Source organism: Sapajus apella, unplaced genomic scaffold, assembly GCF_009761245.1.
Source record: "Sapajus apella isolate SASKATOON/1434 unplaced genomic scaffold, GSC_monkey_1.0 scaffold3, whole genome shotgun sequence".
Taxonomy (NCBI): domain Eukaryota; kingdom Metazoa; phylum Chordata; class Mammalia; order Primates; family Cebidae; genus Sapajus; species Sapajus apella.
This window is the reverse complement of record NW_022436943.1, coordinates 33532092-33558259: the sequence shown is the minus strand read 5'-3', so window position 1 is coordinate 33558259 and position 26168 is coordinate 33532092. Positions and strand designations below refer to the sequence as shown.

Sequence of the window (26168 nt, the reverse complement as noted above, 5' to 3'; positions counted from 1 at the left end):
TTGAAGGGAATAGACCAAAGGGCACAGACAGACTTGACAAGAAAGCTATAATGTTATAAATTCAGAAATACCCAACTTCCTGAATCATATATAAAATCTAAAAGACTGGCTCAGTTTGAAACAAGGGCAGAAGCTGAAATTCTTCTAAGAAATGTTTTCATGAGAGAAGCTGACAACATGCAGTGTAATACAAAATTCCAGCATGTTCTGATGGATTTGACATAGGTAATTTTAGCAGCTATCATGTAGCTGGTATAATTTTGCTACATATTTTCAAATCTTAATTGGTTTATATTGAGATACATCGTTTAAAATTTTTAAATGGCAAGTCTCTACTTTGTAAATATAATGGGGAAATTCAAAAATATTGGTAGCATTTTAAAGTAACATGAAAGTATTGCAATACTGATGAGAAATGGTAAATATTGATGCTGTAAGAGGAAAAATAAGTGCACTCAGATTCTGTTATTAAACTCTTTTTCTATACTAATGATTCCTTATCATGTGTTTAGACCTTGATTATTTCAGTTTTCCAATTTGTTGTCAAGAAGCTGCATCATTTAGATTTATCCAGAAAATGTAAAAAAAAAAAAACACCATATTTGATGATGATATAAAGATTTTGTTTAGCAAATCTTTAATTTATCAAGGCTTTTTCCATTTTTCAGAATACACAGTCCATCATAACAGTATATATTCAGTAGATTCATTATAAATAGATATATGAAAACTAATAATTTCTAGAGAGATGATGGATGGAATGATAAAGAAAGATATAGATAGGAGCCAGTCAGGATAGGTTAGGTCAGGTAGAGCGAGACTAGATAGACTTAGTAATTGGCAGAATTCCCACACTGGTTCCCCAACTAATGGAATAGGGTCAAATACAGTAAGAGGAATTAAGTGGATACTCTAGGAACCATGTTTGCCATCCCCTTAATCAAATAAAAGCAAGTTTAAATCCTTGAGAGAAGGAAATGCAGAGATTAATGCCATGATCGAAGATTTAAGAAATGTGAGGATCAGGATTTTCACCACATCCCAACTTGGCTTGCTTGTTTGGCTAGTCCAAATGCCAGATGAATTATGAACAATGACATTAAATTAATGCAACATAGTCAGGTAATGACCTCAAACATATTTGTTGTTCCAGGTATTGTACCTTTACTGGAACAAATCAGTAAATCCACAATCCCTGGTACCTGGTATACAGCTATTAACCTAGTAAATGCTCCCTCATCCCATCTCAATCAGCAAGGATAATCAAAAACATTTGCCTTGAGTGGCAGGAACACTACATTTTTACTTGCTCCAAGGACTATGCCAACTTTCCTGTTCTCTGTCATAATATTGTCTGGAGGTTCCTTGATCAGCAGTATATTGTGCTGGCCTCTGCATTTGTAGATGCTCCTCAAACACCTACTCTGAGAGTATTATTTGTTTCCTGCTTGGATTCTAAATACTATACTTTTTGCAATGGTTGAACAACCAAGTAACAATGCAAAAAGATCATGACAAAACTTTAGGAATATATATTTAAATTAGTGGTTTAAACTAATATATTCCACTTACCAAAAGAGTCTGAAAGAACCACATCCTTTTCAAGCAGAGATACTGGAGAAGGCTTGTTGAATGCTAAACGGTGAAAGCTGACTGAAGCATCACAGACTGATCCAGGGAACCCAATGCTCCACTCAGCTTCCTGAGTACAATGAGAAGGGTCTAGCAATGAGCTGTGTGGAATGACGGTATGTCCTTTGTGCCCTGGGAAACAAACAAACAAAATAGGTTTTTATTTCACATTAGGAGACATAAAAGGGTCTACAATATTCGGAATTGTGACCCATAGTACCATTAATAAAATCTAAAGGTCTGGGTAATTTTTTGTTTGTTTGTTTGCATGGAGCAAGGGGATCTCATACAGAAGCTTTCTAGTGGTTCTTTGGTCAGTACCTTATTGTGGATTTAGCGGAAACACAGGGTCTGAAGTACCCATGAGAGTCAAAGTTGGAGAGAGGAAGTGGGATGAGTAGCCTATTCAAGGACACAAAGAATTTAAATCCAGGTGTTATGACCAAAAAGCCTTTACTCGAAACTAGTAGACTACCAATTAATATTAAAAACCTAAACTGAATTAAGTAAATCAATAAACATTACACAAAGCTTTATATATCAAAAGCATCCAAACGTTCTCCCTCTTCAAAGCCACAATTATACTTGAGACAGAAGTTAACAACTGTGGTTGAAAATTCAAGTTTTGTGTTTGAATTTTGAGATGAATCTTTTTTTCATCCTTCAGAGTCTTTCAAAAGCAAATCATAACTATCTATAGGTTTACCTGTCAATTGACTCAAAAGGATGAGGCACATATCCTTGCTATCTTATTTAGACAGATTTTTATAATTTACAAATTGTAAAGACGCTAAATTCTAGAAATCATGAATATTTATGAACTTTGAAAATGTGACATACTCTGAACTTGAAATGCTAAAAAAAATTAACCTACAATGTATATTGAATTTTGTTCTTTTTTGGTATTCTTTGATAAAATTAGAAATTTAGAATTTAGATTGGAAGAAAAGGGTTCACAGCAGGTTTGTGACTTATTTATTCTCTTAAAAGTATTTTCACAAGGATAGATCGAGTCTGTCTACAGTGCTTTTGTAAATAAATCTGCAATTTATATGTTTCCAGAGCATAACTGACTGGAGAATTAGGGTATTCATATAAGCAGTTTCTTATCTGTGCAATTAACTGAGTATAATATGGAGGCATTCTAAAACTGAAATGGCTTCCTTTTGTGATCAATGTTTTCATGAATATCGCCCCAAATTTTCTGTTAATTTAAAATCAATGTGCTAATGCAGGAGAAAAAGTACATATTTGGAGGCTGTCTCTGACAGGTTGGGCTCTTCCAGAAAAGAATCTCATCTGTGCCTAGAGCTTGCCTCTGTCATTTAAATTATTAGTCAAGTTTGGTATTGTGTAAGATCTATATGCACATAAGTCTGCTTTAACAATTCAACTCTGCGCTAACACAAACATATTTCCAATGGATTTTTAGCACAAATTTAAAAATAACATTACCTGTAAGTGAGCCATCAACATCGATCAATACCATTTCATGTTCCCAGCGAAAGCCAGCCTTGTTTGGTGTGTGAAAATATTGGATGTCAACAAACTTTGCACTCCAGCCGCCACATCTGTCATTACAAACTCCAGAGATGGATGTTACTCCCAAAGCTACACAGTTGGGATGGTCAAAGTTTATAAAGTGCACAGAAGATACAGTCAAGCCTTCACTGAATGGGAGAACCAGGCCTTTTCTAGTGCAAAATGCAGACCCCGTTCCCAGTTCATCAAGATGGCCAACTATTTTTGAATTTTTAATCATTGCTCCATTGGTTTCACCCCATCCTCCAACATAAGGAGCCAGGATCCTCTTAGTCTCGATTCCAGCCTCATAGTTATTCACCATCACAAAGTTATGGAACTGAAGGGCACCTCCATTGACCCATTCAGCTCCTTTTTGACAATTCCAAGCAGTAAATGAGTTAAATTTTGCAGGCACAGGAACTGTGGATGTACAAGATCCTGTTTGCATGGGGAAATATTCCTCAAAAATCCACATTCCAAACCAACCTTGAGAATGGACAGTATTGTTAAAAAATTCTCCAAGGGGAACTCTTTTTTGACAAATGTTTCTGTCATAGGATGGCCCATCAGGGTGGTTGTTCATCCGGTACCAAAAACCAAAGTGAGTGCCACCAGCAACAGCATTGTGTCGTATGGTATTGTTCGGGTTGGTGACCCAAAATGCAGCTGGAGTCACATCATCATTCAGAAGACTGGTACTTTGCTGTACAAATATTGCCAAGTTATACTGGAGGATATTGCCATGTTCAATACCATCTTCTATAAAAAATGCTCCTCCCCTGATATCATATATAATATTTCTCTCAACCAAAAGATGGTGTGTGTTATGGATAGTAACAGCTCTGTTATAGGCCTGGTGAATTGCACAGCCTCTTACATAAGATTTAAAGTGTAAATCCCCAAGCAGGTGCCAATGTATTGGATATCGCCCCAACCGGAAAGCCTGGCCAGCGTGGAATACCTGTTAAACCCAGAAATCACAGCTATTTAGTAATAACTCAGATATTGAGCTCATAATTTCTTGTTTCAAAAAAATCTCAAATTTTATATAATTATTACTATGTTTATTTCTTTCAAATTGTTTATGTTTATCACTTGAAAATGTAATTCAACCCCCAACTGACCTTGTTTTATACAATGTATAACACACCAGACTTATTACAAAATGAATAAAAGAATGAAAAAAGGCATCTTTGACTCTTCTGCTTTTTGCCTTGGTTTATTAGTAAACTTTTGTGTTTTAGAAAATAAAACCTCTTAAAAGACTTCTTTTTCTCTTTTACTTTGATTCTTATGTAATAATAAGAAACATTTATTTAATGTTTTCTGTATGCCAGATATTGTGCTTTTTTACATGCATGATCCTAATCTTTGCCATAATCCCCTAAAGTAGCCACTTACCATTGACTTCATTTTACAGATGAATAAATGAAAGTTTAGAAAGGCTGAGTATCTTGTTTATGGTTACAAAGTTCCATTTAAACCCAAGTTGGTCTAACTCTAGAGCTGGAGTTCTTATCAATCACTTTGCTGAACATTCTTTCAAATGGTCTGTGATTTAATAATTTAATACAGAGGATGCCAGTGTATCTGTGTGTGTGCTCGTGTGTGTGCACACATGTGCACTTGTCAAAAGATCCGACTGAAATAAGAGTGTGAGCCATACAAGTATTTGGTGGAGGAGGATTCCAAGTAGAATGAAAACCAAGTACAAAGGACCTGAGATAGGAATGTGCTTGACATAGACACATAAGGAAGCCTCTGTGACTAGCATGGCATGAGCAAGACATAGGGTCATAGGAGATAAGTCAGAGGGCATCTCGAGTCAGATCACATGGTTTCTATGGGGTGGACTTGTACTTGTTATTTTAGGTATACTATGAAGCCATTGAAGGACTTTGAAGAGGGGTATAACAAGATCTGATTTATGGTTTTAAAATTTTATTTTGGCTGCAGTGTGGAGACTCTATTAGAGCAAGGTGGTAGCAGGAAGACCAGATAGGAGAAAATCACAGCAGTCCAGGTGGCTTCAGCCAGGGTCAGGTGGAGGTATGAAAATAGACTGGATTCTGGATATAGCATTTTGTGGGTAGAAAAGATAGAATTACTGATGAATTTGATTTGGGGGTGTGAGAAAATTTGAGAAACAAAATTTTGGCATGATCAAATGAATGTATTAAAATTGTTTACTTAGATATCTGTCTCCCCTACCAGATTATAAGTAGCATTGACAAAGAGCGGGAGCTCAATTGACATTTCTCATATGGATAACCATGAGCAAACCCCTGTGATTTAGCAATAATGTCTCTCACCTCTACGTATTCTATTCTCCCAGTTACCATGTTAGCACCAGCTACAGGAGCATGAAACATAATGCAGCCTCCAAACTGGTCACTTCCTATTTCTTCTCCAAACTTTCCTTGGAGGCAGGTTTGTGTAGCAAATTCTCCTTTAAAACAGTGTTTAACGCATCATCATCATCAAAAAAATCTCACAACCCTCTTATATTGAAGATTTTTTCTCATAACTGTGTCATTTGATTCACATGTCATCTCAACCTATCCTAGAACATAATTATTTGCATTCTTATCATTACCTCTTTTAGATTGCAAGATAGGTAGGTACATTGTCTTATTCAACTTTGCATTTCCTAAAGTACTTATACAGTATTTTTCAGAGAATATACTAAACAAATATTTGAATGGTCAAGGGAATATTGATAATGGTATTTAGTTTTATTATTTCTGAAGCCTTCCCCGAGATTTGAGGATTAACATAATCAATGCAATTTTATATTTCTAGAACATGAGAGTATGCAGTATGTTACTGACTTCTTAATACTATAGTAAATAGAACAGAAAATATTCTTAACCTAAACAGGATGAAACTAAGTTTCATGTACATTGTGAGACTTGATGCAGACAAACTGGAATGAGAACATAGCTCATTTGACATCAAATTCCATGAGTCTGTCTTATACTTCCCTTTAAGGAAAGGGTATTACTTAAGCTGTATCAGTTATTATTCAACTACTAATAGGTTTGCAATGATATTAATGATTACATAAAATATTTAATAGAGACTTGTAAGATGCATTATGCTTCCTGCTATAGATCTGAGAGCTGTGATAAACATCATTAAGGTTCACCAGTATCTATTTCCTTTCTACTTCTGGGTATACAGGGGTTTACATTAACTCACTCTCTTCAAGTTAGTTAGGCATAGCCATGGAATCAGTTCTGACCAATGACCCTTGAGTAGAAGAGACACCTGTCACTTCAAGACCAAAGCAACTAGTTGCTAGTGCTTTACTCTCCAGCAAGCTCATCTCCTGCCTCAGAGATCACAGAAGTCCATGCTGAGATAGATCCTTCGTAAGCCTGGATCCCAAGGCAATTATAATGAGAAGAACCCTCCTGTTGACCCACATGGGACACATGTAGCATGAATGAGAAATATTTTATATTTTAAATTTTGGGCTTGTTTATAATAGAGTATAACCTAGTCCAGTGGCTCTTAACTGAGGCCAATTTTGCCCCAGGGAATTTTTTTGCAATGTTTGGAAACACTTTTGGTTGTCACAGTTGTTGGAAGAGACTACTACAATTTAGTTGGTAGACGCCAAGTTACTGTTAAACATCCCATGATGCACAGGACAGTGTCACACAGCAAAGAATTATCTGGGCCAAAATACCAACAGTGCTGACACTGAAAAACTCTGACTTAGCCTACCCCCACTGGCTCAGATCTATATAGATTTTTACCCCTATCATTCCATCTATTAATTTTTCTGTCCATCCGTCATCTGTCTAGGACTTAATTAAATATCACTCCATAATAAATCCACTCTCACACTGTTCTGATAAACTGCAAATTCTGAAAAATTGAAAAAGGCTTGATGAATCAAAGATTTGCTAAACAGAATCTTTATATCACTATCAAATATAATTCTCCATATTTTTTGAGTAAATCTAAATAATGCAGTTTCTTGCTGAGAATATGTAAAACTAATCATCAAGGTCCAATCTAAACATAATAATGAACCCTAAGTATAGGAAGAGAATTTATCAACAGAATCCAAGTACACTTGTTTCTCCCATTACAGTGTCAGCATTAACCATTTTTCTTAAATATATTCAAATATCTTCATGTTACAAATACTATCAGCATTTCCAGATTTCCACATTTAATTATATTTATAATATATTTAATGGTATAAGATTTATATCATTAAATTATATTTAATGATATTTATAATGAAATACATTTAAATAATGTATTTCAATATAAACCAATTAGTTTTTTAAAATATATGGCATAATTATACCAACTAAATGAGAGCTGCTAAAATTACCTGTGTCAAATCCATCAGGACATGCTGGAATTTTGTTATTCCACTCAACATTATCAGATCCTCTTATTAAAATATTTCTTGTAAGAATTCCAACTTCTGCTCTTGCTTCAAACAGAGTTCCATCAGGGAGTGTGACAGTAATTCCTAAGTGTGTGTAATTTAGTGGATTACTTAGTATTACAGTTATGCCATCAGCAGATACAGATGCTATAGTCCTTTTCTCATTCTCTCCTTGACTGTGCCTGCAAAAATTTTAACAAAAAATTTTCAAAATTAATATATATTGACATAATATATTGTTTTGGTATATTTGTTTTATTCATTTTAAAAACTTCTTTGCAAAATAAGAAACTATTTTATGCCATATAATATTCTGAATAGAAATTAGAATAAATTATTTTATTCTTGCTTAAATTTTACAAATATATTCAATAAATTATTTTATTCTTGCTTGATTAACTAAATTTTACATATACATTCAATTCAATTAAATATTTTTCAAGTTCTACATTTGTTTCTAGAACTGCATTAGCTTATAAAAAGTATTTGGAAAACTATTCATTTATAACTTGGAGGATTATACTCAGTCATTCTCAATTGAGGATGCTTTTATTCCTCCCAGGGAACTTTTAGCAATGCCTGAAGACATTTTTGGTTGTCATAATTGGGGGATGCTACTGACATCTAGTAGGTAGAGGCCAGGGGTGTTTTAGATTCCATAATACACAGGATTTCCCCAAGATAACAAAGATTATCTGGTCTGAAATGTCAGCCATGTACAAGTTGAGAACCCTTACAAAGGGTAGTCACTGAAAGTTCCTGAACAGGGAAAAAAAATGATTTAGTTGAAGTTTAGGAGGTCTCATTTTTACCATTCCTCCAAATATATCCCAAATTTCAGCCACAGCAGAAGGGATTTGTCAGTTCTATAATGTACATATTCATGCATTTAGTCATTCAACAAACATTTATTGAGGGTCTAACCTGCATTTTAGGCATAGAACTAAGCACTGGGGATACCAAGTAGAATGTTTCCCTGATTTTAAAAAGACAAGTGTGTCAATGCTTGATTGTATATTATCTACCAAAGTGTGAATGGTGCTGTTAACAAAGGTAAGCCTAAGGGAGTTACCTCTGTGTTTTCCCAACATTTTCTTTTGACCTTTCTTTCCCTCGGCAAATCCTTTTCCTCCTTTAAATGCCAGTTCAAATGACAGTGCCACGTATGAAATCGATTCTAAGCAGTTCTCTCAACTTTCCCAAACCTACTTCTGCATTCTCAATACACTCTGCATAAAGCCCTGTTAGTGCTCAGAGCAACCACACTGCAGTCCTATGAGGTATCTACCTTTCTGTCCCTTCCACTGACTTGTCTGCTCTTCTAGGCATGAGACCCATTGCAATTATTTTATATGCTGAGCACTTAGTGCAGCACCTGTCACAACTCAATAACAGGTTGTGACGGATTGAACAAATTAATGCAGAATTAATTCATGCAGGGAAGAAAGTGGAATGAAGCCCAAATAGGAAGATGATGTGATATTCCAGGTGTGAGAGACTGAGAATCTAAATCAAACTGAGAGCAGAGAAAGCTGATGAGAGACATGTCAAGGGCAGACCCAAAGAACTTGGTGATACAAAGGGAACAAAGAATGATGATAATTAGAAGGTCACTGAAAAAGCTTTTCGAAGAAGAAAACTAGAATGTAGGGATCTAAAGAAAGAAAACAAAAGAAAATAAAGTAGAAGAAATGAGCATATAATATTTAAGCAGTTTACAACTTTAACATAAAGGATAAAAAAAGATGATACAGGAGACAGGAGAAGAAAGTTGTTTATCAACATGGGGGTGTATGGGGACAAGAATCATTCCAAAAGACGCAGGGAAGGAATTGTTGGGGAGGGGGCAGGGAGAGGTGGAGATTAAGGATGCTTAGAGATAAAGGTGAACCAATGGTACAAAATCTCACAGGTGACATGCAAAAAGGCTTTAGCTTAGCCTATTGAATTTTCTTCGATTCAAATGATGCAATAATTTCTTTAGAAAGTAGTTCTGAAAAGCATTTTTATATGTTATATGTACCTAAACACATCTTTCCTTCCTTTGTTGTAATATAACAACACTAAGCGTAATAAGCACTTAGTTTGAGCCAAGTTCTACTTTTCCTCCTTTATACATATTAACTAATGTAATCCTTCCTAATTGCATTCCAATTTTACTGAAGCACAGAGAGGTAAAATAATACAACTACAGAGCTGATAAGTGGTATTGCCGGGAGCTGGACATAGGCAAACTGACTTTTAAACGCATTTTCTTAATCACTGGCTTTGCAAACTCTCAAACGGGATTTATCAATGACATAGTGAACAATTACATTTGGTGGGAACTCCTTAATTCTTGTTCCTCAAAACTAAATGGCCCCATGCTAAACCCTAAACCTACATCTGATACAAAAAAACCATAAATGGAAGATTATCTATTCGTTAGTAAGCCCTATCACTTTTCTGCTTTTTTATTTTGCCATTATATAATTAAAATTTCTTCCAAGGGCAGAAAAAAATAAGGACTAAAGCTCAGTGTATATTTAACTCTTCCTAATAACTGCAAGTCTATTTTTAGCTTGGAATATGGCAAATCCAAATTTTAAATTTAAGTTGAATCATGGCCTTAACACAATTTAGCTGTTTCTTATCATAAATTACTGTTAGTTTCCTGATAATCACAACCATATTCAATTTTACAATTGATATTATGTTATCTACTGATTATATTATCTATAATTTGAACAATAAAGCAAAAATAAGGCTCCTATTTCCCCTATCCCTGTTATATTTGGTGGTGTTATGTTAATTTTCTTTCCTTTATGTCTTATTTGCTAAAATATGTAATTAAACAGAAATTAAGGATAATAAGCAATTTCAGTTTCAAAATAACAGGCACCTAAAAGGTTATGTGACTCATCACTTTTTGCATAATTATTTCTTCTCTTTTATTTAGTCAGTATTAACAATTTTGCTCAATGGGAACCACCGCTAAGGCTGTAATATGACAGTTTACTAGCTTCTTTCAAACATGTTTTTTGGTGACTTCAAACTAAGAAGCTCATTTACATTTTTCTATTCATTAAGGTATTTATTTAAAACCCTATGACTTTTAGTAGTCAAACACTTATTTTTTCAAATAGAATCTTACATGGGAGCCAAACCATGTAAAACATAAATTTTACTAGAACATATTTATTTCCTAGATTCAAATTTATATTTTTTCTTATCATAAATCTATCAATTATAATGCAATATAATTGTGATCAACCTAATGTTAACACTTGGCAAATCTGTATTTGGCTTTTAATGTTTCTTTATTACAGATTTCAAATTTAAACCAAATAGTCATGCATCATCTGAATTGTCTTTCTTTACACAATTTAAACATTTCTTTTCTAAATAAAATCATTAAGCCCGGAGACTTATACCTGTGTCCTGTGCTTGCAATTACAATGTTATCTCCTGGTTTCCATGTTACTGCTTCTTGTAAAATTAAAATTCTTTCCCCTGCCTTTGCAGTATGAGCCAGGCGAGTCCAGATCACAGGAACAGGCACACCTAGAGTCAACATACACACTGAGTATTTCTTCAGATGTGTTTGATTGGTTATTGAGAACTTTAAGCATTTTGATCTTTTCCTAAATTGAATCAATGTTGGGAAGTTTCATTTTACCTGAGCATTTCAGACATTTCTTCAAAAAGAAATATATGGAATGCGTGCTTTATAAAAGTAACACTTAGTTTGTAATAACATGTGTAAGACTATAAAAATTGTCCAAAAATATTCTTCTGCAATGATATGCCCTATTTATGACCATCTTTTTTACAGGGACACAATGTAAATGGGGTGTGATAATATTGACGAAATGAGTAGAAGTTTATTATCTTTGTCATTATTGGTAGGAATTGGTTAAACTAATAATCTAGAATCAAATGTAGACTTTTCTAAGAAATTACATAGTATATATATTTAGCCCCATGTAGCACTTTTATGATAATAAGGTATTAGGTTTATGGTATTCTAAATTTATAAAAGCCATAGATTATTGCAATGTGGAAAACTTCAATATAAAAAGGATTCACACCATGCTTCCTTTAAATAGTATGTTGCCCTGGTGCCTCAAACATGATCACTTGCTAACAATGTTCTGGGATATAGCCATAGAAATCCACAACTATAAATCTATTGTTATATTTTAGAGACACTCCATTTTCAGATGCAAATATAAGAAATTACATTCTTCTGCTTCTAGACTTAGTCTTCTTATATAGATAAATAAACAAGCAATCACATGTATATAGTATATGCAACAGACAGGTACTATGGTTAGTTAAAATGAAACTAGAGGAGCTTGGAAGCTCATAGAAAAAGGGAAGAGAAAGAATGTAGAAAAGACCCAGAAAGGCTTTCCCAAGCGTGACCTTTTTTTTTTAATTTATTTTTTTATTTTTTTGAGATGGAATCTTTCTGTGTCGCCCAGCCTGAGTTAGTGGCACAGTCTTGGCTCACTGCAGCCTCTGCCTCCTGGGTTCAAGCGATTCTCCTTAACCTCCTGAGTAGCTGGGCTTACAGGTGTGCACCACCATGTCTGGCTAATTTTTGTATTTTTAGTAGAGACAGGGTTTCACCATGTTGTCCAGGCTGGTATCAAACTCCTGACCTCAGGTGATCCACCCACTTCAGCCTCCCAAAGTGCTGGGATTACAGGTGTGAGCCACCTCGCTCAGCCTGGTTCTGAGTTTTGATGTCAGGGCTGTCCTGGCTTGGATGTAGGGAAGAAGGAAGGAGTAAAGAGGGGATATCTAAAGATATGAGAAGGCTGACACACTTTCACTTGGAGAATCTTATCAGGACAATTATCCCTGGTATCTGGTGAGTCTTCCTCTACCAAATCCCTTAGCCACTCAGCCACAGTACCGTGCAGATCCAGGATTCCCTCTCGCACAGCCAGTGTTTTGGCACCATAGACAGGGAGCTCAGGAGATCGCAGGTGCCCATGCAAGGTAATGACAGCCTTGTGTTGGAATGGGGAGGTCTCCGTCCCAATCTGCAAGAGATATCACAAATGCCATTCAGAAAATTAAAACCACAAATCCACAATTCTACTCACACAAAAGTAGTTCTATCCTTTCTTCTTTTTTGAGAATTAATTGCTAAGTTGTTCACATCTTTCTTCTGAAAGATAAACCTTTAATTTTCTAGTCAGTCAAATACACTATGCCAGATCTTTGAAAGGTATACTGACTGACTTTAGCCACATCTCAGAGTTAATTCTTTCCTGTTCTGTTTTACATTATGCGTTATGGGAATACACTACTATCTTCCCATTAAAAACAAAACATTCTGAGAAACTTCTCCCCACAAAAAGGATTTTATACTAATAACAGAGACCTAAACAAAGATAAACTTAGGAGATGTTGGTATAATTATCTGTTTTACACATAGTATTTAAAAAATAAATGGAGAGAGGTTAGAAATGAACATGTATTATGCTCTTTTGAATACCTGAAGAATGCCTCCATCTGTAATTAGAATATTTTCTGCCTGGAGTTCAATGTCAGCTTCATCAAATATTAGAGTTCCACCTATGAATCATATAATTTTGAAATATATCACAAGGACAAATTTTGTCAAAAGTTACCTATTAAATTATTAATTATAATTTAACATAATTATTAAATTATACATTAAATTAAAATTTAATTCCTCATTCATGTCTTGTTACTGATATGCATGTAACTTCAGTTCAGTTCTTTGGGAACATAAAAGCATAAAAACTCCAGACAAAACTATGGGAGTTTATGGAAAATCAAATCCCAGGGAAGATTATTTTCCCTTGACCATTGCTTATTTTAGATGCTGCTTAATAGCTCAGCTATGCAAATTAGTTCTACAAACATAGCACCTCAAAGTGTAAATTAAGAACAAAAGCAATGAAAGAAAAGCATGTTTATAAAAACCATTACAATGTCAACATTAGCTCTGAACTTCTACCCATTAATTTGCAGTTAACAGCTATAGCCTGATTAGCATTATTAAAGATCATACCTGCATACATTTTTATGAGAGTAGCATAAATTTGTAAGTAGTAAAAGTTTATTTGTCCAGAGGTCCAATATTTAATAACTTCAAAAACCTGAAACTTTTCTATTATCCCAGAAGTTAAAAATAGTACAATACAATGCAGGAGTCTTCGGAGGCTAGACCTGTTATGGCAAAGTTTGTGCACTAAATCCTCAAGCAGTCTACTCTTACCAGTTAATGGTTCTTTTACATCCAATTATCACAATTGTGGTTGTTTAGTTTTCTATAGTGAAAAATAGACTACAGCAGCAGAGATATAAGCCCAGGTAACAACTGAAACAGTTTCACAGGCAATGGTAAAAATCACCTGTCTTCCAAAGGGAGTCGAAGGGATCATTTAGGATAGAATTGAACAAATCTCTAAGACTTTTTAACCCCTGGGACCCACTACATCAGCGTTTTGCTAAGTGGAAAATACCTTTAATTGTTGTGATCAGTGAAAGTGGGTGGGCATGCTCATACTCCCTGACATTGTTATTGAACCAAAAGTTTCATAAAACAACATTTAGCTTTAAAAGGTCCTTACCCATATGCATGCAATCTATTCTGATACTTTCTTATTTCATTTTTAAAATGCTGGCTGCAACACATTAAATAATATCATAACCACAAATGGATTGTAATACTCAATTTGGAAAGCCCAGAACTATACCGTGTATTAAAACGATGATGCAACTATGGATATTTGTAATTGTGGATTTTGATTAAATCAGTTTCACAGAAATATTTCTCAGGCAGAGTCTAATGAACAGATATTCAGAAATTTACCCTGAATAAGCAACGTTTTCAAAATAGGGGTGCTTTGATCGAGCAGAATTGTCTGTCCTTTGGTAATAACAACAAGAGACCCTTCTTCCGGAGGAGATCTTCCCCCCCATGAGATATTGGAGGACCAAGCATCAACATAAAGAAAGTCAGCATTATCCTGCAATAGAACATAAGAGACATTACAATTTAGGGATTTTAACCAAAGTTTTTCATTCAATTTTTCAAAAAGAAAAAATGTATAAACAACAAACATTTTATTAATAATAAAATCTAACCTACTTAAAATGTATTATAATTGCCTCTTGGTTTATGTCACAATAATAATCAAATTTTAAAAATCTATTACCAATTATCCCACAACTCAGAAAAATCAAAAATCTAAAATAATGAAAATTTTAGTAAAAAGCAACAAAAAACGTAAGCTACTTTAAATGTATTATAGTCACAGCTCGGTTATTTTTTTGGAGACATTAAAGTGAAACATCCATTACCAATTAGCCCACCTCCAATGATGCTAGTTTTCTATTGCTGTGATTTCTATAACCAACAGCACTATTACCAGTTTGGCCATGCCAACACCTCTGATGTGGACGTGAACTGGAGCCCACCCTGAGAGAGGATGGGCATTTGTCATGCAGATGATGTGTGTCTTGTTGGAACACTGAACAGCGCATTTGGCTTCAGCTATGGTGATATGAACATCCTCTATATTTTCACTGTAAAGAAAAAGGGAAAGCAAAACATGTATGTTTCTCTCAGATTTCTACATCATGTTGTCAAACCCTTTTATTCTCACGTATTATTGCAAAAATAATAACCTGATCCTACCAGCCACCAAAGTGCAGATTGTCACTCTTTTTCAGTATTAAGACTTCAAAACATTTATTGAAAAAAAAGTAGAGTTTAAGAGTCCAGAAAATAGGACTGTAACTAGCAGGTGTTCCAGTGTTAAAGAAAAAAAACCAGTGATTTTTGTTGCTGTTGTTCAGTGATTCTATGCTGGTCTCCCAACAGGTACTTTTAAAAGAGATTTTCAAGGATCGCTTGTCCATGTGACATTTTCATCATGTTTGTGGACTTTAGAACCTACCCTGCAGTTAAAAATGCAAGTTCAAGGTTATCATAACTGCTTGAGGAGTTACAATGAGCCTCTATGGTGTATATGATCTGGTATTTTGACTTCAGCCTTCCCCACTTGAATAATGAGGACAGTGCAGTACACAAATTTAAGTCAAATAATGAGTATGTTTAAGAAAAAGGAACTTGGCCAATTACAGTGGAATAGACCTGCTGTAGGGAAAGATGTTTCTTTGACCCAATGAAGTAGACCATGGCTGGAGATAAGATGTTGGGGAAAGTATAACAAGGTGATTTATATTTGTGATGCTACATACTAGGATTTGGGGCAGGTTATCTAACCGGTTTAATCACAGTCTTCTAACCATAAAACGAGGTAAAAGTATCTCAGGAAGTAAGGCAGGACTTCTTTGTGGGTAGGCAGGTGCTTGCCACAAAATAAAAAACTCAATAAATGTTAGTAATTATTACTATTTTGCCTTAAGCTTAAGTTACAAGCATATAGGTATGCATTACATACTGTATTTCAGCACTGTCCAGGCACAGGAGAAAGCAGGCGTAATGGCTTGAGTCTGGAAATGCACAAAAATGATGTGTGTATGGAGACAGTACCTGAATCCTGACCCCATGACTGTCAGTCTGGTGCCTCCTGCCGTACTGCCTCTCTTGGGAGATACTGCAGTGATGAGTGGAGTCAGGAACACTGAGTACGTAAATGGAGTCGTAGACTGTGACAAATCTTTCCCATTAACCACACTCACTTCACAGGCTTGCTCAGCACCCCTGCCTATAAGAGGTGGATCAAACTGAATGCAGTTCTGGCATCAGGCCCTGATTCATTTCCAAAACTTCCAAACATTTCCAATAACATCTTTCTTTTCACACAGTCATCTTTCTTTTCCAATATAGCTACACTACATGTGAAGAGCAGTGGCCTCTAGCAATAGCCAAAAACATTACAAAGTTCATGATCATTATCAGCAGAGGAAAAAGCCCTTGGACCCTCCCTGGGAGAAGCTTTCTGTAGAATATTCTACAAACCTGCCTGCTTAGTTTTCCAATTCTAGAGGATCCAAATTTGTAAATTAGAACAGGAAGGAGGGAAGAATTGCTTCAAAGCAGGCATACTGACAACAGCAAGGAGTGACAGCTGAAGGCAAGGTCAGAGACAAGGACTACAGAAACCTGATGCAAAAACATAAAGAGAAGATGCAGAGCTAGTGTTAAGACAAACAACCTAAAACCTTGAAAAGTCCTGACAGCATTGCTACATGTATTTTTTAAAATCAGGATTTAAACTCTGGTGTTGAAACGATAAGTAAGCTCAGTTATAAAAATATTGCATTTTCAATATTCTTTGTTAAGGATGTCAGAGAAAGAAGCAACAACATTTAGAAAAGCTTCATAAATTTTAACATTTTAAAAAATGTATCCACATAAAACATATCCTTTATTCTAGAATATTCACATTGTTTAAATATCTTCTTAATTTTTTTAAGTAATAATTAAGATTTGTTGTCTAAAGTACCAAATATTTAATCTTCACAAAAATCCACTGAATCAGAGTTAATAGTATCTGCATGTAATACATGGAGAAACTGAAGCAGAGAGAAGTTAAGTTACTTAGCCAGGGTTACACAGTAAGTAACAAAATTGAGATTCAGGGACTCCTTAGAACCAAATAAGAGTAAGAATAATCACAAGTTACATATGGTTCCAGACATCATTTCATCCACTTTATGTACATTAACTTATTAAACCTGACAATAACCCAGTAGACTACTGTGATTCATCTTACTTACTCGGTTGAAAAAACTGAGGTGCAGAGAGGTTAAATAACTTGTCCAAAGACACAAGTCAGGTTTGAGTTTAGCAATGCACTACAGGGATGACGGTCAAGCCATTAATGGAATTCCTACCTTTAACAGAAGCCTAATAATCTAATGGGAACTAAAAATGTGTTATCCATTTGGGATGCTCCATAAACTAAGAACGATCAGTTTATACCATAAACTGAAAAACTGCAATTTATTATAAACAATTCCATCTATAATATATGAGTCTGAAAAGACATGTAAATCTAGAAAATGTTCTAAAGAAATTGCTTAAAATCAGGACAGTCATAAAGTAATTTGATTACTCCAAGGAATCCAACTTGAAAAAAGAAATTAATTGATCTTTATAAAATCAACTAGTTCACAAAGACTGCCATTATTTTTCTGACAACTTACCATTATTAGATGGAATTTCACATAATAATGTTGTGTAATCAGATCTAAGCCTGTCAACTGCACATTCTGAGCCACAAACTAATATAATTGAATTTTGTGGATTAAATCCGGTGCCTGTCACAGTCATGGTTTGACCCCCACCAAAGCTCCCTAGTGAAGACAAATAAAAAGGAAAAATAAAACCAATTAAAATAAAACCTCCTCTGTGTACATAAAATACGAAAGTATTTTAAAACCTGAAAGTAAGTTATGTTAAATGAAAAGTTTCTTACAACTGAAATTATAGCACATTATTCTATTAATGCAACTGAATCTCTTTTGATTGTAGTGTTTTAAAATCTTCACTGAGTAAATGTCATATCTGGTAATTTATTTGAACTATTTCTAGGAACTAAAATCTTTTTTAAAAGAGATGTCACAAAGGATTTCAGAGTAGGCAAAATATATCTATGCAATTACTATTTTAATTACAAGTATATTGGTTCATTTATACTTTGTTTTTTAACAAAAAAGTTTTTAAATGTAAAAGATACTAATTTATGTAGAAGTAATTACATACCAGTGATGTCTAAACATGATTTAAGAAAAATTTCCATATATAACTGTCATTTTAAGTAGGATTAAGTTTTAAATAAATTAATCATATATCACTAAGAAATATAAGGTATTATATTTTAAAGTTAGTATTTTGAAATAATTATACAATTACATGCTTATTTATTTGATGAATAAAGAAAAATATTTGTATTGTGCTATAAGAACTAGAAATTTTATATGTTTGAGGAACATATTATTTTCTAAATAAGTGTTTACTGAAACAAAATATAGGCAGATTCCCACATATTTATAACTACCTTGGCTTGGATTAATATTTTGAATATTAAGAGGGTACTCAAACACAACTGTGGAGATGGCTGAGCCTTTTGTCTTATGATGCATCATAACAGGAAATGTGCCCCCAGCATGATCTCCCACGATGCACTGCAACACACTATCATTGGCCATAGTAACATTACACTGAATGTTATTTATCATTACTGAGATGTCCAAGATCTCAATACCAAAGTTGGATCCAGTAATCTCAATTTCAGTTCCCGGTGGACCTTAAAAAAAAAGCATACAATCTAAATATATTGAAATGTGAATACTTATGCATTTAAAGATATACCTCTTTACTTTTATAAATAAAAGAATGCCCAATGTTTTAAAACTACTATAAATGTTAACAATACATGCTGTGTCATACAATACATTTTGACTACGATATACACTAGTCTACTGTATATTAAATATAAGTGATTTATCTCAATGTTTATAATTTTTCCAGCCCTTCTATCCATTCTCCTGAGTTGTAAGTTACTAATTCACACTAACAGAGAAGAGAGGTAGAGTTAGGAAAGATTAATGTCTGAGCAGGGTGGGTTAGAGAATATTTTAAGGATGAGGCTTACTATTCTTTATTTTTGGTACCTTTCTTTCTGATATTAGCAACTCTTTTTAGGGGGGACTACATTTTTCTTAATTCAAACATTTTTGATAGGTGTGACTTGGTAAACATTATAATATGTAAATAGGTGTAAGATGGTAAATAAAGAAAAAAGGAATTAATTTAAAGACGTATAGGTGAATGTTGATGTTAATGCCTTGAATATATGCACATAGAACAAAGAATTAGATTCTGGCTGTTCTCTTGCTTCCTTCTTTTGACAAATGTACATTGAGGGCATTAAACATATGGCATTTTTCATAGGTTGTTCAAATGAATAGCCATATATCTAAATTTTAAATGAAAATTAGTCAATATAACTTTTTGCAAACGCAGTGCCCTCAAGTAGTAGTTTAATTTTTATTCAAGTGTTAATAGTAAAAATTACCATATAATTGACCATAGTGAGGATGGCTTAAATATAAATAATTATTTTAACATGACATATACTAAAGAGATATTTAATGTTAGGAATAGTTTTAAGATACAATCTAAAGGAAGTTTTATGAGTCTTAACATTTAATTTTGCTTGAAATTTTGCCTTTCAGATGGAAAAGTGTTTTTCTCAGTGTGCTCTATCACCCAGTTCTCACACGTCTACAAGTCTCCTATACCTTCGAATACATTGTTTTGAAAGAAACATTCAAAGACAGAGATGGGAAGAGACATAGTCCGTGGAAATAAGAAACATACGCCATTATTTGCAATAATTACAACCATATATGAAAAGGAATATGCCATTGCTATTGTTCATGTTTCTTTCAAACTGAGAAAATGTGATATATTAAAAGAAAATTTCTACAGGAAACTCCTTGAAGGCATTAAATACTACTTACCCCAAACCCGATACATTTCCCTGTGATGTAACCTAAAAAAGACTTTTCTAAAAGGTTAACATTTAATGAGTTATTTATTAAATATACTATTCTAAGTTATATTATATGAATGAACTTCTTTAACTTTATAGTGTATACCTGTATAAAAAAGGAAATTGATGTTTAAAAAAAAATCTGTCTAAAATTTCATCACTGGAAATTAAAGGAAGCTAAATTTGAACCATTTGAGAGCCAAGCTCTCAACTATCACACTACAGCTTCCTCTCCAGAATTCAGTAAATAATAAGAATTTTAATAGCTTAAAGATGATCAGAAGTAGCATAGCATAATGACAAAGGAACAAGAAGATATATCAACCTATTGTTAAATTTAAAAAATGAGTCATGCTAAGTAATTAAGAAAATATTATTTTATAATATTTTCTCCATTGAATGTGCCAATGATCTCCTTAAAAAGAATTCTAGCATATTAATAATACTGAATTGTAGTTTCATGGAAATAAGATACTCTGAAACACTTTCAATGTAAGTAAGGTTGTAACTTTTGACTTTTAACTGGTATTTCTAGTGCAAATCAATATCAATAACATGAATTAATTATCAGTTTTGGTCTATCTTCACTTATTTTTTCCTAGTTTGAAATATAGGTCAATGTAATGGGAATTTTGTTCCTAAGTACAAGTTGAAATTTGGCTAAAATTGTTGTCCCATAAATATGTGAAAAATAACATACAATAGAGACTACACAGAACTTAAATCCCATGTATTAATTGTAAGTAGGATTGTCTATAAACACACCTTAATGATTATTTACAAATATCCTTCCAATTCTATACTAATAAATATTATTGATAATATAATATCAAAATAATAAGGCAGATATTGGAGTACCTCTACTTGGGACAATTCCTCTGAGAAATGGAGTATCTTCCAGGGCATATGTAAAAAGCAAAGGTGGATAAGAGATTGTATTAACAAAGATTTTCACACCGACCATTCCAGCAGTCCCAGGTGGAGTGTGGCAGTAGACTTCATTGGGGTTGATGGAAATAATCTGACAAGGGTCATCCCCAATAGTGACTGTGGTGTTGCCTGGATAGAAGCCATTTCCTGTGATCACCAATGTTGTTCCACCACCAGTGCTTCCAGAAGTTGGTGAGACAGATGCTACTGGAGGGCTGCTGACAGACAGGTTTCCCAGAGCCAAGCCTTTACTTCCCACCACAACACTAAGAGAATGACGTCCAACTGGGAGAGAAGTCACAAGAGCAGTGATGTTGTTTTCATTAACATCTATTACTCTGAACTGTTGATTTCCAATGAAAACAGCAATGTCATCCAAAACAGTTCCAAAACCTTCTCCTTCAATAATAACTTTTACAGATTCTATGATAGAGTTTGGGGAGATTCCTGTTATATAAGGAGTGATGCTTTCTAAATATGAAAAGGTACAGTTTCCCTGGCACTGGGCAGGCACTCCATGTATTAGAAGATGTACATCCACAAGTTGTTGGACAGCAGGGGATGTTTCACATTCAATGGCTCTATAATTCACAGATAGAACTTTACATGGGAAATGACCCATAAGGACTTCTACACCTGTAGAAGAAACTGCAAATCCAGAGCCTTTTATGGTCACTCTTGTCATTCCTGTCGTCGATCCTACATTTGGCAACACCAGGTCAATGTTTGGCAAAAGGACAAATCGCCTATCAAATTCGTTGGACAATGTATTGATAGCAGTGCCCAGGTTGTAGACAGTTAAAGTGACAATTTCCCTGATACCAACATCCATTGAGTTTTGAGGGTCAATATGACACGTAATTGAATTGTCACTACTTTCTTCTATGATACAGGGGTAGCTACCAATTGTAACCTGTAAGTAAAATGAATATAAAATAAAAAAACAAGTCAGTACATATCTCCAGTATAAACAAATTTTATATTAGCAACAACTATAAATTTAAAAACCTAATCATGTGCAAATAAATATCTTTTATTCATAAATTTTATTTGGGAGGAGCTGATTAAGGCATCTCTTGGATTAAATTATGATTTGTACATAAACGTGCATTGCTACATTATTCATAATAGCCAAAAGGTGAAAACAACCCAAATGTGCATCAACTGATGAATGGATAAATAAAATGTCATTTAACATACAATAGACTATTATGAGGTCATAAAAAGAAATGAGGTACTGACATACGGTACTTATGTGAACTTTGAAAACATTATGCTGATTGAAAAATAAAGTTGGTCAAAATGAACCACATATTGTATGATTCTATTTAAAAGAAATGTTCAGAATAGCCAAATCTATAGAGATGGAAAGTAGATTAGAGATCACCTTGGGCTGGGATAGATGAAGGGGTTAGGTGTGTATCTAAGGACTTTAGGGTTTCTTTTTGGGGTAATGAAAATGTTCTAAAATTGATTGTGTGATGAATGCCAGCTCTGTGCCTGTGCTAAAAGCTTATGAATTGCACACTTTAAATGGGTGAATTGTATGGTATGTGATAACATTTCAATAAAGCTGGTAAAAATTAAATTACAAGGTTTTTGTCAAATTACTTTTATTGGGAACATAGAAGTACAAAAGAGATGTTTATATTCTTACCTTATTAGCACATGGGAGATTACTAAAGCCATGTCCAATAATTGTTATTAGTTCATTTACTGTTCCGCTGGATGGAGTAATGTTGCTTATAGATGGTGAAAAACAACTTGAAACCTCAAATAGCAATCTTTCTGAATTTTTAACCCTGGTATTGTTCAGGCCACACAGGGGTTCTGTTGCTAGGCAGCCTGTCACAGAGCTTCCCAAGTGCAAATTCTCAAGTCCTCCTTTAGACAAAAGATAAGTCATAGATAATTCTAAAACAAGAACCGTTTTCAAACTGCGTTATTCTTTATTTTGATGATGATGGTTTAAATTTTGGTAAATCTTTTTTGAAAAACAAAATGACAAATGGATCTTAGACAGCACAAATATTAAAGACCTAGACAAAGATGTCACAGTAAAGAGAGAAAAGTGAATATAAAATTGATTTATTTATCTGTTTGTCCAAGGCCAGATCCCATGGGGAAATAATAACATCATCTTACATTTTAATATATGTCCAAGCACATACAGGATGTCAGAACTTTTTAATATTACATCTCATTTGAAGCACACAAGGATTCTGGGAGAGAGGCTGATAGGAAGATATTAACATAATCCTTGTTTTAGAGAATAAATTCCTGCCTCAGGGAAGCCCAAACCTATTCAGGGTCATGTGGCTAGTAAGATAGAAGCACAGTTAGACTCAGTCATCTGCTGCCTACTCCAGATATATCACTTATACCCTGGGTCACCTGTGTAATAGAGTTTCCATCTTTATCTTACCATGAGCATATGTGGCTTCAGAGCTACCCACAAACAGGTGCAGGGGAATGTGCCTGGTTTCAGCTTGTAAAACATTAATGACTCCTTGGAGAAAAATGGAGTGAGCCTCATCAACAAACCCGCTGCTATAATAATGGATTCCAGGTGAAGTAAATTGGTAAGAAAATGAACCTGCCATAAAATGAGATTGTACATAATAAATATAAGCAATTAATGCATCTTTGAAAAGAGAGTGAAAACAATTTGAAATGATCATTTAAATGCACATGCAGATGACAGTTTCTTATTTTTCATGTGTATGAAATGTCAACAGAATGTAGTAAGAAAACTCGCTGGCTATTAAAAGCTATCGTGTGTAACGAAATTACATTCCATGAAAACAAGATCCAGCATTGATTTTCTAGAAAACTATGACAAGTCTGGCATAACATACCAAAATTTAAAGAAAAATTCAACATGAAATGGAAGAAAACAATTTTTTTCATGAGTGAAAAGTTCAAACTCTTACATATACAGAACAAAACAGGCAATCTAAAAGGTATATTTTACACTGAGCTGTCCTATAAGAAACACTGATTTTAAATTGATTTCAGTCACTCAGAGTTCATCACTGCTACCAGATTTATTTGATTCGAACATATATTCCTATTTTATTGCATTTTGCTTTTTCAATATGTTTTTCAATTGGTTATCACAGAATCAATAAAAGACATTTCTAATATTGGAATTCATTTGAATATGTATAAAATAACTTGATTACACTCATTAGTAACATGTTTACTGCAGTAACAAAATGCCAAGCCACCTTATGCATTTGTGTATATTATTTATGTAAAACTACTGTATTAAATCTAAACAAAATGTCGTTTTATTACATCTAGGAAAAAGTAGCATGATGCAAAATCAATAAGCAGAAACATACCTGATGTAGATTTTTGTCTTCCATTTGTGAATCCTTTGCCGTCATAAATTACACTTCCAGGACTGGAGACAGAAAAAACCCTATATCCTATCCCTCTAAGAAAGGGATGTGTTTGCCAATGCCATGCCACTGTGTCCCCCACAGACACATTTAGGACTGATGGTGACCAGGCATAACCTAATCCATGCACTGGGAGCAAGAATTGAGTCATATTTTAAAAAGAAAAAGAGAATTTCTTAATAATTATCTTTGACAACATTGCAATTTATGTACAATCACTAGTGAAAACTTTTAAATCAACATTCAAACTTTATTATGTACATAATTTAAGCACTTAAAAAAACAAATAGAAATAATGGAATGGTAATAAGACGATAAGGAAAAATTAAGTCACAAATTCCAAAAGTGATGATCAACAGATAATTTGAAAAAAATTGAAAAGACAATAAATAATTTGCTTAGAAATATTATAGAATATTTTTTAAAGCTATGATCAATTTCATTTGGAATATTCATTTGGAAATCCATGACCGATAATAAACTACAACAATTTGGGAGGTTCTGTACTACAGCAAAACCAAATGGCAATTCCTGAACTTGGAAATATAAAGTACAGCCTTCTAGACTCAAGTATACCACTAATTCATTCTATATGTGACCCTCTATGTCAAGAAGATACTGCTGACAAATTATAAAATAAATAACAATACTTAGTCTCTCAATAAATTGAAGTATGAAATAAAGAGGAATCAAATTAATTTCAGGTTTAAGTGCTTCAAATTTTTTATAATATATAAATGGTTGATACCTGAATCTTTCCCATTGTTGGTAATCCTAAATATATTTCCAGTTGAATGAAGAATACATTTTATGACATTTTCTGATGATGATGTAACATTGCAAGGGATGGACCCTAGAAAGAATAAATACTGGATATTTTTAAAAAGCAAACATTTTGTCAATTTTTTTGTGAATTATAGGATGAAGTATAATTCATCAACAGCCAAGGCCCTTAAAAAGCTCTGCCTTATGTGTTAGGATCTTTGGTACTTCTTTTCTGATAGTAATCGTGTGAGTATTAATCATTTTCAGAACAACTCCTTCACTCTATATGTTGCATATACTTAAATACACAGTAATTATTAGCACCTGTGTAGTACATCCTTTAAACTGAGAAAAATGATAATCGTTTTCCTATGAATAAAGCTCTTACCTAACAGCACAGTATTTTCAGCTGATATTGTGCTGAATCCAAAACCCTTTATGGTGATTTCAGTTCCACCGAACAAGGAGCCTCTTTGTGGAAACATGCTGGTCACTTCCAAAACATACTGTATCGAAGAATTTAATTTGTCTCTGAAAAAAAAATTGGATAGACTATTTAATGAGCTTTTTATTGGTTTATCTTGCTAAATTCTTGCCAGGATATGATTTCTTCAGAAAGAGGAAATAATTGGATATTTAATTATCACAATTAAATTATGGCAATAATAAATTATTAATAATAAACTATTAATTATGGCAATTATCACAATCTCAATTTGTTTGGATGGCATATTCAATATTTTTCCCTAACCATGAAAATTACATTTCTGAAAATTCTAGTGGTAGAAGAATTTGAGATGAAAGATCCTACAATATTATGGAAAAATATGCTCCTGAGAACTGAGGTCACAAGAAATACATCAAATCCCTTAAAATATTTTATATTTTCATTAGGGTAAAACAAAAAGGCTGCTCTACTTTACAAATAGCAATTAAATCTCACACATTAGAGTAATCAACATTTTGTGTAATTAATTTGAAGTTATTATTTCATGT

At 33.7% G+C, this 26168-nt stretch overlaps 1 protein-coding gene across 1 annotated transcript in view; it reads right to left on the bottom strand.

Moving 5' to 3' along the window:
• The window catches only part of PKHD1L1 (PKHD1 like 1), a 159678-nt gene that overhangs the window by 61571 nt on the left and 71939 nt on the right, over positions 1-26168 (bottom strand). The window contains exons 33-50 of the mRNA XM_032252007.1: positions 25561-25703; positions 25156-25260; positions 24348-24536; positions 23426-23596; positions 22658-22884; positions 20929-21913; positions 18571-18819; positions 17717-17866; positions 16098-16272; positions 14968-15124; positions 14409-14565; positions 13062-13141; positions 12474-12603; positions 10984-11113; positions 7511-7752; positions 5469-5605; positions 3088-4117; positions 1573-1764 (exon numbers count right to left, since the gene is read on the bottom strand). Coding sequence (XP_032107898.1) covers positions 1573-1764; positions 3088-4117; positions 5469-5605; positions 7511-7752; positions 10984-11113; positions 12474-12603; positions 13062-13141; positions 14409-14565; positions 14968-15124; positions 16098-16272; positions 17717-17866; positions 18571-18819; positions 20929-21913; positions 22658-22884; positions 23426-23596; positions 24348-24536; positions 25156-25260; positions 25561-25703 — 4649 coding nt within the window. The remainder of the gene's footprint in view (positions 1-1572; positions 1765-3087; positions 4118-5468; positions 5606-7510; positions 7753-10983; positions 11114-12473; positions 12604-13061; positions 13142-14408; positions 14566-14967; positions 15125-16097; positions 16273-17716; positions 17867-18570; positions 18820-20928; positions 21914-22657; positions 22885-23425; positions 23597-24347; positions 24537-25155; positions 25261-25560; positions 25704-26168) is intronic.